The 13,980-nt window shown below is 42.1% G+C and overlaps 1 protein-coding gene across 3 annotated transcripts in view; it reads right to left on the bottom strand.

Moving 5' to 3' along the window:
* Positions 1-13,980, bottom strand: part of LOC135550970 (gamma-aminobutyric acid receptor subunit gamma-2) — a 75,544-nt gene that overhangs the window by 38,633 nt on the left and 22,931 nt on the right. For all 3 annotated transcript variants that reach the window (XM_064982285.1, XM_064982286.1, XM_064982287.1), the window contains exons 4-6: positions 12,646-12,866; positions 11,933-12,015; positions 7,006-7,143 (exon numbers count right to left, since the gene is read on the bottom strand). In XM_064982285.1, coding sequence (XP_064838357.1) covers positions 7,006-7,143; positions 11,933-12,015; positions 12,646-12,866 — 442 coding nt within the window. The remainder of the gene's footprint in view (positions 1-7,005; positions 7,144-11,932; positions 12,016-12,645; positions 12,867-13,980) is intronic.

The raw sequence follows: 13,980 nt of genomic DNA, 5'->3' as shown, positions 1-13,980 counted from the left end.
GTATTTTAACTCAGCACAGGGGATTGGTATTTTAACTCAGCACAGGGGATTGGTATTTTCACTCAGCACAGGGGATTGGTATTTCGACTCAGCACAGGGGATTGTGCCTGACTCACATCCTCCATTCCCACCTCTCTGCTCTGCTCATCACTGGCATGACCCAGGAGGAAGTAAGGGGTTCGGAGACCAGTTCCTACTGTGGGAACACAGCCGCACCACCGTGGTAAATTGATTATATACCGTGTGTAGCATTTCTAACCCTTTTCACACAAACTGAGAGGTAAGTGGAGATCAGATAAAAAGCACTTGATAAATGTGATAAACACATTATTACTGATTTTTTTTTTCTGGACAGGCGAACACCAAATAGTGTAGAATCCAAAAGTCTACTCACTTTTGTTACACATTGAATATCTGTAAGCAGCAATAAAAGACTGTATGAACATTGTTCAGTTTTTCTTTCTACTTCGTTCAATCCACTTTCTATTACAGCATATTGGATGACTGTCATTCATATTCCATTCACCCAGCTCACTGTATCGATAGGTGTCACCCAGCTCACTGTAACATCGATAGGTGTCACCCAGCTCACTGTAACATCGATAGGTGTCACCCAGCTCACTGTATCGATAGGTGTCACCCAGCTCACTGTAACATCGATAGGTGTCACCCAGCTCACTGTAACATCGATAGGTGTCACCCAGCTCACTGTAACATCGATAGGTGTCACCCAGCTCACTGTAACATCGATAGGTGTCACCCAGCTCACTGTAACATCGATAGGTGTTACCCAGCTCAATGTAACATCGATAGGTGTCACCCAGCTCAAATTAACATTGATAGGTGTCACCCAGCTCAATTTAACATTGATAGGTGTCAACCAGCTCAATTTAACATTGATAGGTGTCACCCAGCTCACTGTAACATCGATAGGTGTCACCCAGCTCACTGTAACATCGATAGGTGTCACCCAGCTCACTGTAACATCGATAGGTGTCACACAGCTCAATGTAACATCGACAGGTGTCACCCTGCTCAATGTAACATCGATAGGTGTCACCCAGCTCACTGTAACATCAATAGGTGTCACCCAGCTCACTGTAAAATATCCTGTGTTGATATTAGAGTACAGTACAACTAACGCACGCTGATGGAACCAAAGCCTTCCGTCCATCCTTCTATCAGGAGCTTGTATAGAGGATGTCCAGCAGCAACAACAAAACATCCAGGAATTTTGGATAACCACATAATACACCCCTATAATACTCAACTCATTAGAGTTGAATGAATGTAGACCATATAAAAGGGAATTTGCTGGAGATAAATTGGTCAGCGCTCAGTGTAATGTCACTACTGTCCCCCTAGGACGGGTCACCTCGGAGAAGCTGTGGTGGGTTTTCTTTGTTCCTTTGCTGGCCCCCATGTGCAGGACTGAAGGGCTACAGAGAGCACAATGACACACCGCTGTGTGAGGATGGTGGGCTGGCGGGTCGGGGGGTGGGCGGGCTGGCGGCGCGTGTCCTGAGTGCTCGTCCCTCACCCCGGCCACTTCCTGTCATCCACAATGCCTACAGATTTCCCCTGTCAATGGCTCATCTGTGGGGAGGCTGCTGATGTGTCCCAAGGCTTTCTCCACTGCAGCTAAAGCACACAGACAAGAGAGCTGCACGCCACAGCAGCTAGAAGGTCCTTCTAAGAATAGCACTCGCCCCGAAAACACAACAAAACACAAATAAATAACAAATTAACCATCAGTTACTCTGCTTAAAATCAATACTATGACTCATCTTAAAGAGAGAGTGGAAATGTGGAAAATGGAAATTGAAACATGGAGAATGAAACATGGAGAATGAAACATGGAGAATGAAACAATTGACTCTTTTTACACTTGAGACGATAGCCCTAAACCGTGCTCTGTTTAAACGATGCTTTTACAATTAATTTATTCTGTTAGTGCGCTCAGAAGGAAACTAATGAATGTGGGGAGGTCCTTTTGCAATAATGCTGATGATTAACTCAAATGCCCACAAACTAAGGTCTGTGTTTAGCGGGAACAAATCACATGGAATAAAAAAACATTGTCCGACTCACAACTAACTATCAGACCCTTGTGAAGGAAATGTTACTTTGAGAAGAAAAAGTATTTGGTGTCATAAACAATCCTTGGTCCCTGCTTGTGCCTGATAAAAGTGTCTATCACCAGTCTTTAAGGGAAGTAACGGGACTGCCCCGAGAGAACTCCTGACAGACGTTCACTATGGGGAATCAAGTATGTTAGAACCTCCCCACTTAACTGATAATAAACCATTATTAATTTAAGATTGACTTTGAGTGTCCCTGTGTAGAACATCCACAACACCCTCAAGTAATTTACTTTCGCTGTCTTAGTATCTGTCTCTCTCACTCTCTCTGTCTCTCTCTCCCACTCTCCTTCTCCCTCCCTCATGTTCTCACTCTCTGATGTGATTCTCACTCTCAGACTGCTTGTCCTTAAGAAACTGAGAAGCTAGTATCTTGGTTTGTCAGCCGCAGCGGACAGCAGCAGGGAGCTGGATCAAGACACTGAGGAGGACATAGGGCTCGGCAGGTAGATTTGTGGCCCTGAGGGGCATTGATGTGGTGCGACACAATGAAGGACTAAGCTCGTTGACGTTGCCAGAGGAGAAACACCAAATCAAAGCAGACACAGCCTCCTTATAAGGCAAATAACCATAGCGGAGGAGCAGGTGGTGTTGTCTTTAATTCTCTCTTTTTGTGCTTTTGGCCAAATTTGAAATATAACTCAAGCTATGTGCTCTGAGGGCAAGTAGTCAACATTTTCCATATCAGCACGGATGAAACTGTAGTTAAAATACAGAGGGCAATGGCATGATCCCTCCTCCGCCCCCTCGGAATACATTTTCACCAGATGGTGTTTCAGAATGTTAAACCGAGACAAGCCCCACAATGGACTGCAGCATTACAATCGCGGCTCCACTTTCCCTTGTCCTGTAACAGAACAGCTGTTTGTTTATCTAACCTTTGAGTCAAAAGAACAGAAAGAAGCCATTTAGTCATGCATCTATTGCAAGGTAAAGGAATCTAACTGTAGTCTACTATCTCCAATCAATGTAATTCCCTCTAAGTTGTATAAACAGTGAGTGTTATTCCAAGACCTTGAGTTCCCTGTTTCACTGACTGACTTCAGAGCTGGTGTTATCCCTGGGATCAGAAGCTACTGTGTGACTATGAAAGACAACAGCTGTCGGAGCAGCCGCTCACGGCAGACAGATAGAGTGCTGCTTTGTAAACTGCCTCCTAAAATAAACAGACCATTTAATTCTGTCTCTGATTGGATTCCAGGAGGAGAAGTTCAAGTTTGATGAAATAGCTATGAAGATGAAGTGTGCCAGGTTTCATCAGGTCAGAAAGACACAGATTGTGTGGCTCCATTCAGTTTATCTTCTCCATACACAGCTTTACACTTTCAGAGGGTCAGCTTACATTTCACTATCTACAAATACAATAGTTTACATGATATATAGACTACTTAAAATAGTAACTCAAACATAACCCCTTGATCAGGGTTATATGCTGAAAGGAGTTGGTTCCGTTGTCATCCCAGAATGTATGTACATCTTCCACATTATTAGTTCAGATCATTACCTGGAGGTTTTTAAAGAATATGCTCTCTGTAACCATCATGTCTGCCATCTGTAACCTAGTCATCATACCTGTAATGCTCTCTGTAACCATCATGTCTGCCATCTGTAACCCAGTCATCACATGTTTAATGCTCTCTGTAACCATCATGTCTGCCATCTGTAACCTAGTCATCATACCTGTAATGCTAACTGTAACCATCATGTCTGCCATCTGTAACCCAGTCATCACATGTTTAATGCTCTCTGTAACCATCATATCTGCCATCTGTAACCTAGTCATCACATGTTTAATGCTCTCTGTAACCATCATGTCTGCCATCTGTAACCTAGTCATCACATGTTTAATGCTCTCTGTAACCATCATGTCTGCCATCTGTAACCTAGTCATCACATGTTTAATGCTCTCTGTAACCATCATGTCTGCCATCTGTAACCTAGTCATCATATGTTTAATGCTCTCTGTAACCATCATGTCTGCCATCTGTAACCTAGTCATCATATGTTTAATGCTCTCTGTAACCATCATGTCTGCCATCTGTAACCTAGTCATCACATGTTTAATGCTCTCTGTAACCATCATGTCTGCCATCTGTAACCTAGTCATCATATGTTTAATGCGTTTAATGCTCTCTGTAACCATCATGTCTGCCATCTGTAACCTAGTCATCACATGTTTAATGCTCTCTGTAACCATCATGTCTGCCATCTGTAACCTAGTCATCATATGTTTAATGCTCTCTGTAACCATCATGTCTGCCATCTGTAACCTAGTCATCATACGTTTAATGCTCTCTGTAACCATCATGTCTGCCATCTGTAACCTAGTCATCATATGTTTAATGATCTCTGTAACCATCATGTCTGCCATCTGTAACCTAGTCATCATATGTTTAATGCGTTTAATGCATCATATCTGTAACCATCATGTCTGCCATCTGTAACCTAGTCATCATATGTTTAATGATCTCTGTAACCATCATGTCTGCCATCTGTAACCTAGTCATCATATGTTTAATGCTCTCTGTAACCATCATGTCTGCCATCTGTAACCTAGTCATCATATGTTTAATGCTCTCTGTAACCATCATGTCTGCCATCTGTAACCTAGTCATCATATGTCATCATGTCTGCCATCTGTAACCTTCAATGCTGCTCTGTAACCATCATGTCTGCCATCTGTAACCTAGTCATCATATGTTTAATGCTCTCTGTAACCATCATGTCTGCCATCTGTAACCTAGTCACCACATGTTTAATGCTCTCTGTAACCATCATGTCTGCCATCTGTAACCTAGTCATCACACCTGTAATGCTAACTGTAACCATCATGTCTGCCATCTGTAACCTAGTCATCATACCTGTAATGCTAACTGTAACCATCATGTCTGCCATCTGTAACCTAGTCATCATACCTGTAATGCTAACTGTAACCATCATGTCTGCCATCTGTAACCTAGTCATCATATGTTTAATGCTCTCTGTAACCATCATGTCTGCCATCTGTAACCTAGTCATCACATGTTTAATGCTCTCTGTAACCATCATGTCTGCCATCTGTAACCTAGTCATCATACGTTTAATGCTCTCTGTAACCATCATGTCTGCCATCTGTAACCTAGTCATCATACGTTTAATGCTCTCTGTAACCATCATGTCTGCCATCTGTAACCTAGTCATCATACCTGTAATGCTAACTGTAACCATCATGTCTGCCATCTGTAACCTAGTCATCATACCTGTAATGCTAACTGTAACCATCATGTCTGCCATCTGTAACCTAGTCATCATACCTGTAATGCTAACTGTAACCATCATGTCTGCCATCTGTAACCTAGTCATCATACATGTAATGCTAACTGTAACCATCATGTCTGCCATCTGTAACCTAGTCATCATACCTGCAATGCTAACTGTAACCATCATGTCTGCCATCTGTAACCTGGTCATCATACCTGTAATGCTAACTGTAACCATCATGTCTGCCATCTGTAACCTAGTCATCATACGTTTAATGCTCTCTGTAACCATCATGTCTGCCATCTGTAACCTAGTCATCATACCTGTAATGCTAACTGTAACCATCATGTATGCCATCTGTAACCTAGTCATCATACCTGTAATGCTAACTGTAACCATCATGTCTGCCATCTGTAACCCAGTCATCATACCGGTAATGCTAACTGTAACCATCATGTCTGCCATCTGTAACCTAGTCATCATACCGGTAATGCTAACTGTAACCATAATGTCTGCCATCTGTAACCTTGTCATCAAAGCAATGATCAAAAGGATTTATAATAATACATGCATGGTACATTATGTTCCCTTCTCAGTTAAATGGATTACTAAATGGATGTACCTTTTAGGACAACATCGCCTTCAAAATATAGTGAGAAGAAAATGAAGAAAATACCAGACATAATTGCTCTACTAAAGCATATCTGCTAGAATCATTTCTGTTTCTTTAGGCCAGGGTGATTGTCTTACACTGATGGAATGTAGCCAACAAAGATCCATTCCGTTCGATCAATATCCATTTAAGCGAATAGCCTAAATAAATGTAGTATCTTTTTAAGATCTTTCTTAATTTCCCTCCAGAAGCCAAAAGACTCTTGCCACATTTATGACAATGGGAACGGATAATGTTCCCTCTGGTTAGCACTTCTGTAACCGCCAGTTAGGGGAAATAACTGCTTTAATGGCGGTGTATCTTCTTGACTGATTAAACACTGTGATTTATAGGTTGGCCTTTAGTTTTACATACATTATTTTCCCCTAGAGAAGACTTCAGCCATGTCCCTTGCAAACCCAGATGTTTTAATGACCATATAGTGTGTACAGGCCAAAGATAAAGCTCTCTGTCAGGCTGTAGGCCAGAGAATATCACAGTGACTTCCCAGTGAATTCATGCATTTCCATACAAGGCTCCTGACACACCACCACACATTATAAAGATTCAACTCCAAACAGCCTCTAACCAGCCTCTAGTACTAGCTCCACTGCAGAGCCATTTCCTCAGGAGACAAATTCATTTCCTGCTTTGGAATCCAACCAAAAATGTGTGCATGCATAATGCATATGTTTTCCTCTGTTATGTATTAGGCACATAGTCTTTTAATTCACCAGGGTGTGTGCATGCTGCAAGTGCCAGAAAGCAGAAGGGGGGTTATGGAAAAGAGGGAGGGGCCTCCTTGAGTATACCACATTCAGAATAGGGAAGCTCAGAGAGAGAGAGAGAGAGAGAGAGACAGAGAGAGAGAGAGAGAGAGAGAGAGAGAAAGAGAGAGAGAGAGAGAGACAAAGACAGAGAAACAGAGAAAGAGTGAGGGAAAGCAAAAGAAAGAGAAAGAGAAAGACTTACCTGACACAGTCCTGACAATCTCGCTGGTATTCCTCAGGCCAACGAAGGAGAACTGGTAGAGCCTCCAGGAGCGGATGTCTCCCACCTCCACGGAGCTTCTCTTCCACTTGTACACTATCTCCTCTCTGGGGTAGCCATCTGGACAGAGGGAGGGTGGATAGACAGTTAGCTCGGGAAATTACTACCTGTGGTGGTCTATGACTGAATCCATCCAATAATAAAACATGTTAAACAGGTGATGTGTAATGCTATGTACATATTTTCCACTCCAATGGTAATTAGGTTTAGGATGACTTTAATGTAGACATAACCAATATTCAGGAACATTGTAAGGAGCAATCCTAAATAGTGACTGGACACAAATAGTCTGATAACGACTGACCTTCAGTCAAGTCTCTGTTGATTTTTGTCCAGAGAAGAACACTACCATGTACAGGCCTACATCATACTAAATGGGGTGGTTTAATCACATTAGCTTTCCCAAGTGCAAGCTGTAATGGGCTTTTTAGTTTAATAGCTCACAGATATCCTGCCACAGATATCCTGTAATAGATATCCTATAACAGATATCCTACAACAGATATCCCATAACAGATATCCGGTAACAGATATCCTATAGCATATATCCTGTAACAGATATCCTATAGCATATATCCTATAACAGATATCCAGTAACAGATATCCTATAGCATATATCCTGTAACAGATATCCTATAGCATATATCCTATAACAGATATCCGGTAACAGATATCCCATAACAGATATCCGGTAACAGATATCCCATAACATATATCCTATAACAGATATCCAGTAACAGATATCCTATAACAGATATCCGGTAACAGATATCCTATAGCATATATCCTGTAACAGATATCCTATAGCATATATCCTATAACAGATATCCGGTAACAGATATCCTATAGCATATATCCTGTAACAGATATCCTATAGCATATATCCTATAACAGATATCCAGTAACAGATATCCTATAACAGATATCCGGTAACAGATATCCTATAGCATATATCCTGTAACAGATATCCTATAGCATATATCCTATAACAGATATCCGGTAACAGATATCCCATAACAGATATCAGGTAACAGATATCCTGTAACAGATATCCTATAGCATATATCCTATAACAGATATCCGGTAACAGATATCCCATAACAGATATCAGGTAACAGATATCCTGTAACAGATATGCTATAGCATATATCCTATAACAGATATCCGGTAACAGATATCCCATAACAGATATCAGGTAACAGATATCCTGTAACAGATGTCCTATAGCATATATCCCATAACAGATATCCTGTAACAGATATCCTATAGCATATATCCTATAACAGATATCCGGTAACAGATATCCTATAGCATATATCCTATAACAGATATCCGGTAACAGATATCCCATAACAGATATCCTATAACAGATATCCTATAACAGATATCCTGTAACAGATATCCTATAGCATATATCCTATAACAGATATCCGGTAACAGATATCCTATAGCATATATCCTGTAACAGATATCCTATAGCATATATCCTATAACAGATATCCTGTAACAGATATCCTATAGCATATATCCTATAACAGATATCCGGTAACAGATATCCCATAACAGATATCCTATAGCATATATCCTATAACAGATATCCGGTAACAGATATCCTATAGCATATATCCTGTAACAGATATCCTATAGCATATATCCTATAACAGATATCCTATAACAGATATCCAGTAACTGATATCCTATAGCATATATCCTGTAACAGATATCCTATAGCATATATCCTATAACAGATATCCGGTAACAGATATCCCATAACAGATATCAGGCAACAGATATCCTGTAACAGATATCCTATAGCATATATCCTATAACAGATATCCGGTAACAGATATCCCATAACAGATATCCTGTAACAGATATCCTATAGCATATATTCTATAACAGATATCCAGTAACAGATATCCTATAACAGATATCCCATAACAGATATCCTATAACAGATATCCTATAGCATATATCCTATAACAGATATCCAGTAACAGATATCCTATAACAGATATCCTGTAACAGATATCCTATAACAGATATCCGGTAACAGATATCCTATAACAGATATCCCATAACAGATATCCTATAACAGATATCAGGTAACAGATATCCTATAACAGATATCCCATAACAGATATCCTGTAACAGATATCCTATAACAGATATCCCATAACAGATATCATGTAACAGATATCCCATAACAGATATCCCATAACAGATATCCTGCCACAGATATCCAGTAACAGATATCCTGTAACAGATATCCTATAACAGATATCCCATAACAGATATCCTGCCACAGATATCCGGTAACAGATATCCTATAACAGATATTCCATAACAGATATCCTGCAACATATATCCTGTAACAGATATCCTATAACAGATATCCTGCAACAGATATCCTGTAACCTATATCCGGTAACAGATATCCTATAACAGATATCCTGTAACAGATATCCTGCAGCAGCAATCCTGTAACAGACCCTGTCTGTCTGGTTACTGTACTGGTCTCTCTCGCCAACCCTGCCTGGTTACTGTACTGGTCTCTCTCGCCAACCCTGCCTGGTTACTGTACTGGTCTCTCTCGCCAACCCTGCCTGTTTACTGTACTGGTCTCTCTCGCCAACCCTGCCTGGTTACTGTACTGGTCTCTCTCACCAACCCTGTCTGGTTACTGTACTGTTCTCTCTCACCAACCCTGTCTGTCTGGTTACTGTACTGGTCTCTCTCACCAACCCTGTCTGTCTGGTTACTGTACTGGTCTCTCTCACCAACCCTGTCTGGTTACTGTACTGGTCTCTCTCACCAACCCTGTCTGTCTGGTTACTGTACTGGTCTCTCTCACCAACCCTGTCTGGTTACTGTACTGGTCTCTCTCACCAACCCTGTCTGTCTGGTTACTGTACCAACCCCAACCCTGTCTGGTTACTGTACTGGTCTCTCTCACCAACCCTGTCTGGTTACTGTACTGGTCTCTCTCACCAACCCTGTCTGGTTACTGTACTGGTCTCTCTCACCAACCCTGTCTGGTTACTGTACTGGTCTCTCTCACCAACCCTGTCTGGTTACTGTACTGGTCTCTCTCACCAACCCTGTCTGTCTGGTTACTGTACTGGTCTCTCTCACCAACCCTGTCTGGTTACTGTACTGGTCTCTCTCACCAACCCTGTCTGGTTACTGTACTGGTCTCTCTCACCAACCCTGTCTGTCTGGTTACTGTACTGGTCTCTCTCACCAACCCTGTCTGGTTACTGTACTGGTCTCTCTCACCAACCCTGTCTGGTTACTGTACTGGTCTCTCTCACCAACCCTGTCTGGTTACTGTACTGGTCTCTCTCACCAACCCTGTCTGTCTGGTTACTGTACTGGTCTCTCTCACCAACCCTGTCTGTCTGGTTACTGTACTGGTCTCTCTCACCAACCCTGTCTGTCTGGTTACTGTACTGGTCTCTCTCACCAACCCTGTCTGGTTACTGTACTGGTCTCTCTCACCAACCCTGTCTGTCTGGTTACTGTACTGGTCTCTCTCACCAACCCTGTCTGTCTGGTTACTGTACTGGTCTCTCTCACCAACCCTGTCTGTCTGGTTACTGTACTGGTCTCTCTCACCAACCCTGTCTGTCTGGTTACTGTACTGGTCTCTCTCACCAACCCTGTCTGGTTACTGTACTGGTCTCTCTCACCAACCCTGTCTGTCTGGTTACTGTACTGGTCTCTCTCACCAACCCTGTCTGGTTACTGTACTGGTCTCTCTCACCAACCCTGTCTGGTTACTGTACTGGTCTCTCTCACCAACCCTGTCTGTCTGGTTACTGTACTGGTCTCTCTCACCAAACCCTGTCTGGTTACTGTACTGGTCTCTCTCACCAACCCTGTCTGTCTGGTTACTGTACTGGTCTCTCTCACCAAACCTGTCTGTCTGGTTACTGTACTGGTCTCTCTCACCAACCCTGTCTGTCTGGTTACTGTACTGGTCTCTCTCACCAACCCTGTCTGTCTGGTTACTGTACTGGTCTCTCTCACCAACCCTGTCTGGTTACTGTACTGGTCTCTCTCACCAACCCTGTCTGGTTACTGTACTGGTCTCTCTCGCCAACCCTGTCTGGTTACTGTACTGGTCTCTCTCGCCAAACCTGTCTGGTTACTGTACTGGTCTCTCTCACCAAACCTGTCTGTCTGGTTACTGTACTGGTCTCTCTCACCAACCCTGTCTGTCTGGTTACTGTACTGGTCTCTCTCACCAACCCTGTCTGTCTGGTTACTGTACTGGTCTCTCTCACCAACCCTGTCTGGTTACTGTACTGGTCTCTCTCACCAACCCTGTCTGGTTACTGTACTGGTCTCTCTCACCAACCCTGTCTGGTTACTGTACTGGTTTCTCTCACCAACCCTGTCTGGTTACTGTACTGGTCTCTCTCACCAACCCTGTCTGGTTACTGTACTGGTCTCTCTCACCAACCCTGTCTGGTTACTGTACTGGTTTCTCTCACCAACCCTGCCTGGTTACTGTAGGTTTGGAGGTTAATGTTATACTCCCTATTTCATTGTACTGCTTCTCCCCTCTATTACTGCTTTCTCTCACAATAGAAAAGCGCTAAAAACACAGCAGCATGTTGTGCACTGTGCTGATGTCTTCATGGTATAGTGCTTGTTCTTGGCTGCCACTGCTGTTGGAAGTAGGCATGTGGAGGCCATGGAGAGAGAGAGAAAGTGGCATGTGGAGGCCATGGAGAGAGAGAGAAAGTGGCATGTGGAGGCCATGGAGAGAGAGAGAGAGTGTGAGCGAGAGAGACAAGAGAGAGTGGTGGTGGGGAAGTAAAGAGCACATGGCAAGACTTACAGCTGGAAAACTCCAGCGGACAGGAGTGCTCATCCATTGGGAAGTTGTTCAGTTTAAGCTGGCACTCGGCATCAATAGTCAACCTACAAACAGAAAAACACAGTTTGCATCTGCTGTGCTGGTCGGGTTGTCAACAAAGCATCTAACATATTCTGTTCTGAAACTATCCTGTCTGATTTCTATTGTTCATTGGACTTAAGTGTGTTGGGCCAGTAACCAAAAGGTTGCTAGATTGAATCCCTGAGCTGACAAGGTACAAATCTGTCTTTCTGACCCTGAACAAGGCAATTAACCCACTGTTCCTAGGCCGTCATTGTAAATAAGAATTTGTTCTTAAATAAAGGTTAAATAAAAATAAAAAAAACATTTTTTTTAATTATAATTAGTCATTGGTGAGGTTGGAGTTCCCTAATGAATTAATGAACTCTGGTTGCATTCTGGGAGAACATCAATCACTGCTGGGTTGAGGAGTCCAGTCCACCAAAGTTCATCTTCTCATTAGACAGTGTGAGGGAGTTAGCTAGCTAGCCAGGCTGAATCTACTTTTACCTCTTAACCAGAGGCACCAAATTAGGATGATTAATGTGGTCTGAAGCGCAATCAGTCAAGCTCAATCAACTACCGCCTGTCAAATACAGTCAACTGGAAACCGTCTGTTTCCTCATTTGTGTCAGAGTCTCCCAGTAGGACTTCTTCACTGGACAACATCTCACCGCAGTGTGTAGAGTATCCGTCCATCGTTCCAGATCCGGAGCATACGATTGGGTGTGGTGATCCAGTGGGCGTCGGCCTTCTTGGAGTTGCGGAAGAAGGTGTCAGGGATCCAGATCTTGCCCACCATGTTGCTGTTGAGACGCAAGACCTTCATGGTACTGTTGAACTTTAACCTCCGGTCATACCACGTCTGGGCAAAAAAGATGTCGATGGTGTACTCCTGCGGAGGGAAAAAAACAGGCTTGATTCTATTAAACCCGCGGTGCGGTATTATACAAGGTCAAATCTAATGTTATGTCACGTGTGCTGAATAAAACAGGTGCAGACCTTACTGTGAAATGCTTACTGACAAGCCCTTAACCAACAATACAGTTAAGAAAAATAAGTGTTAAGAAATAAAAAAGTTTAAAAGAAATAAACAAATAATTAAATAGCAACAATAAAATAACAGTAACGAGGCTATATTCAGGGGGTACCGGTACAGAGTCAATGTGCGGGGATCAGAGAATGTTTTTTACTACTGCAGGAACCTAATATTACTAGCTAGACTCCACTCACAGGTATATGCATCATGTTTTCAGAATAAGAAGTGTGTACACAGGCAGTAGTAAATCACCAATGCCTAATTGCCTATCACTATGGCAGTTGAGTTGATTCCATCCATAGTCATCTTTGGAAGAGTTTCATTCCAAGATGCTATATTTAGTCAGGTCTAGGATTACACATTTCGGGGAATATTCAGAGGTGGAAACTTTCCGTGGGAATTAACGGGAATATATGGGAATTAACGGTGACATATGGGAATTAACAGAAATATATGCAAATTAATATTATTACCATTTAAATGTAGATGTTTTTTTGCATTGGATATATTTAACATATCATATGGAGACAGAAACATGAACTTTTTACTTTATCATAAGAAGACATAATTGCAACATATTAAATCCGTCCAATAGAAATTTAAAAAAATCTATTTAGTTACAAATAAAACTTTAATTAAATGAGTTGACTCTTCACATGGGATGATTTCACTGAACAACAAAAAAAATAGAATATTTAATGATCTCCAATGATCCATCGCATCTCCTAAAAACATTGTCTACATACATCTGTAAAATGATAGTCTAGAAACTAAAGCTTTGGTTGTCTTCTTCTCAGGCTTCCATGTCTTCTCCCTGGACATCCTCAATGTCCACCTCTTGAACATTAAACTGAGGCCTCATCTTCACTGTCACTTTCCAACCTTGTTGAGGATGGCTGGTTGTCAGGCTCAAGAAGCCTCAAATTTGCCCTGATGGCCACCAATCTTTCAACCCTCACATTGGTCAGCC

Source organism: Oncorhynchus masou, chromosome 12 (genome assembly GCF_036934945.1).
Source record: "Oncorhynchus masou masou isolate Uvic2021 chromosome 12, UVic_Omas_1.1, whole genome shotgun sequence".
Lineage (NCBI taxonomy): Eukaryota > Metazoa > Chordata > Actinopteri > Salmoniformes > Salmonidae > Oncorhynchus > Oncorhynchus masou.
The sequence above is the reverse complement of the archived record's forward strand: the minus strand, read 5'-3'. Positions and strand labels throughout refer to the sequence as shown.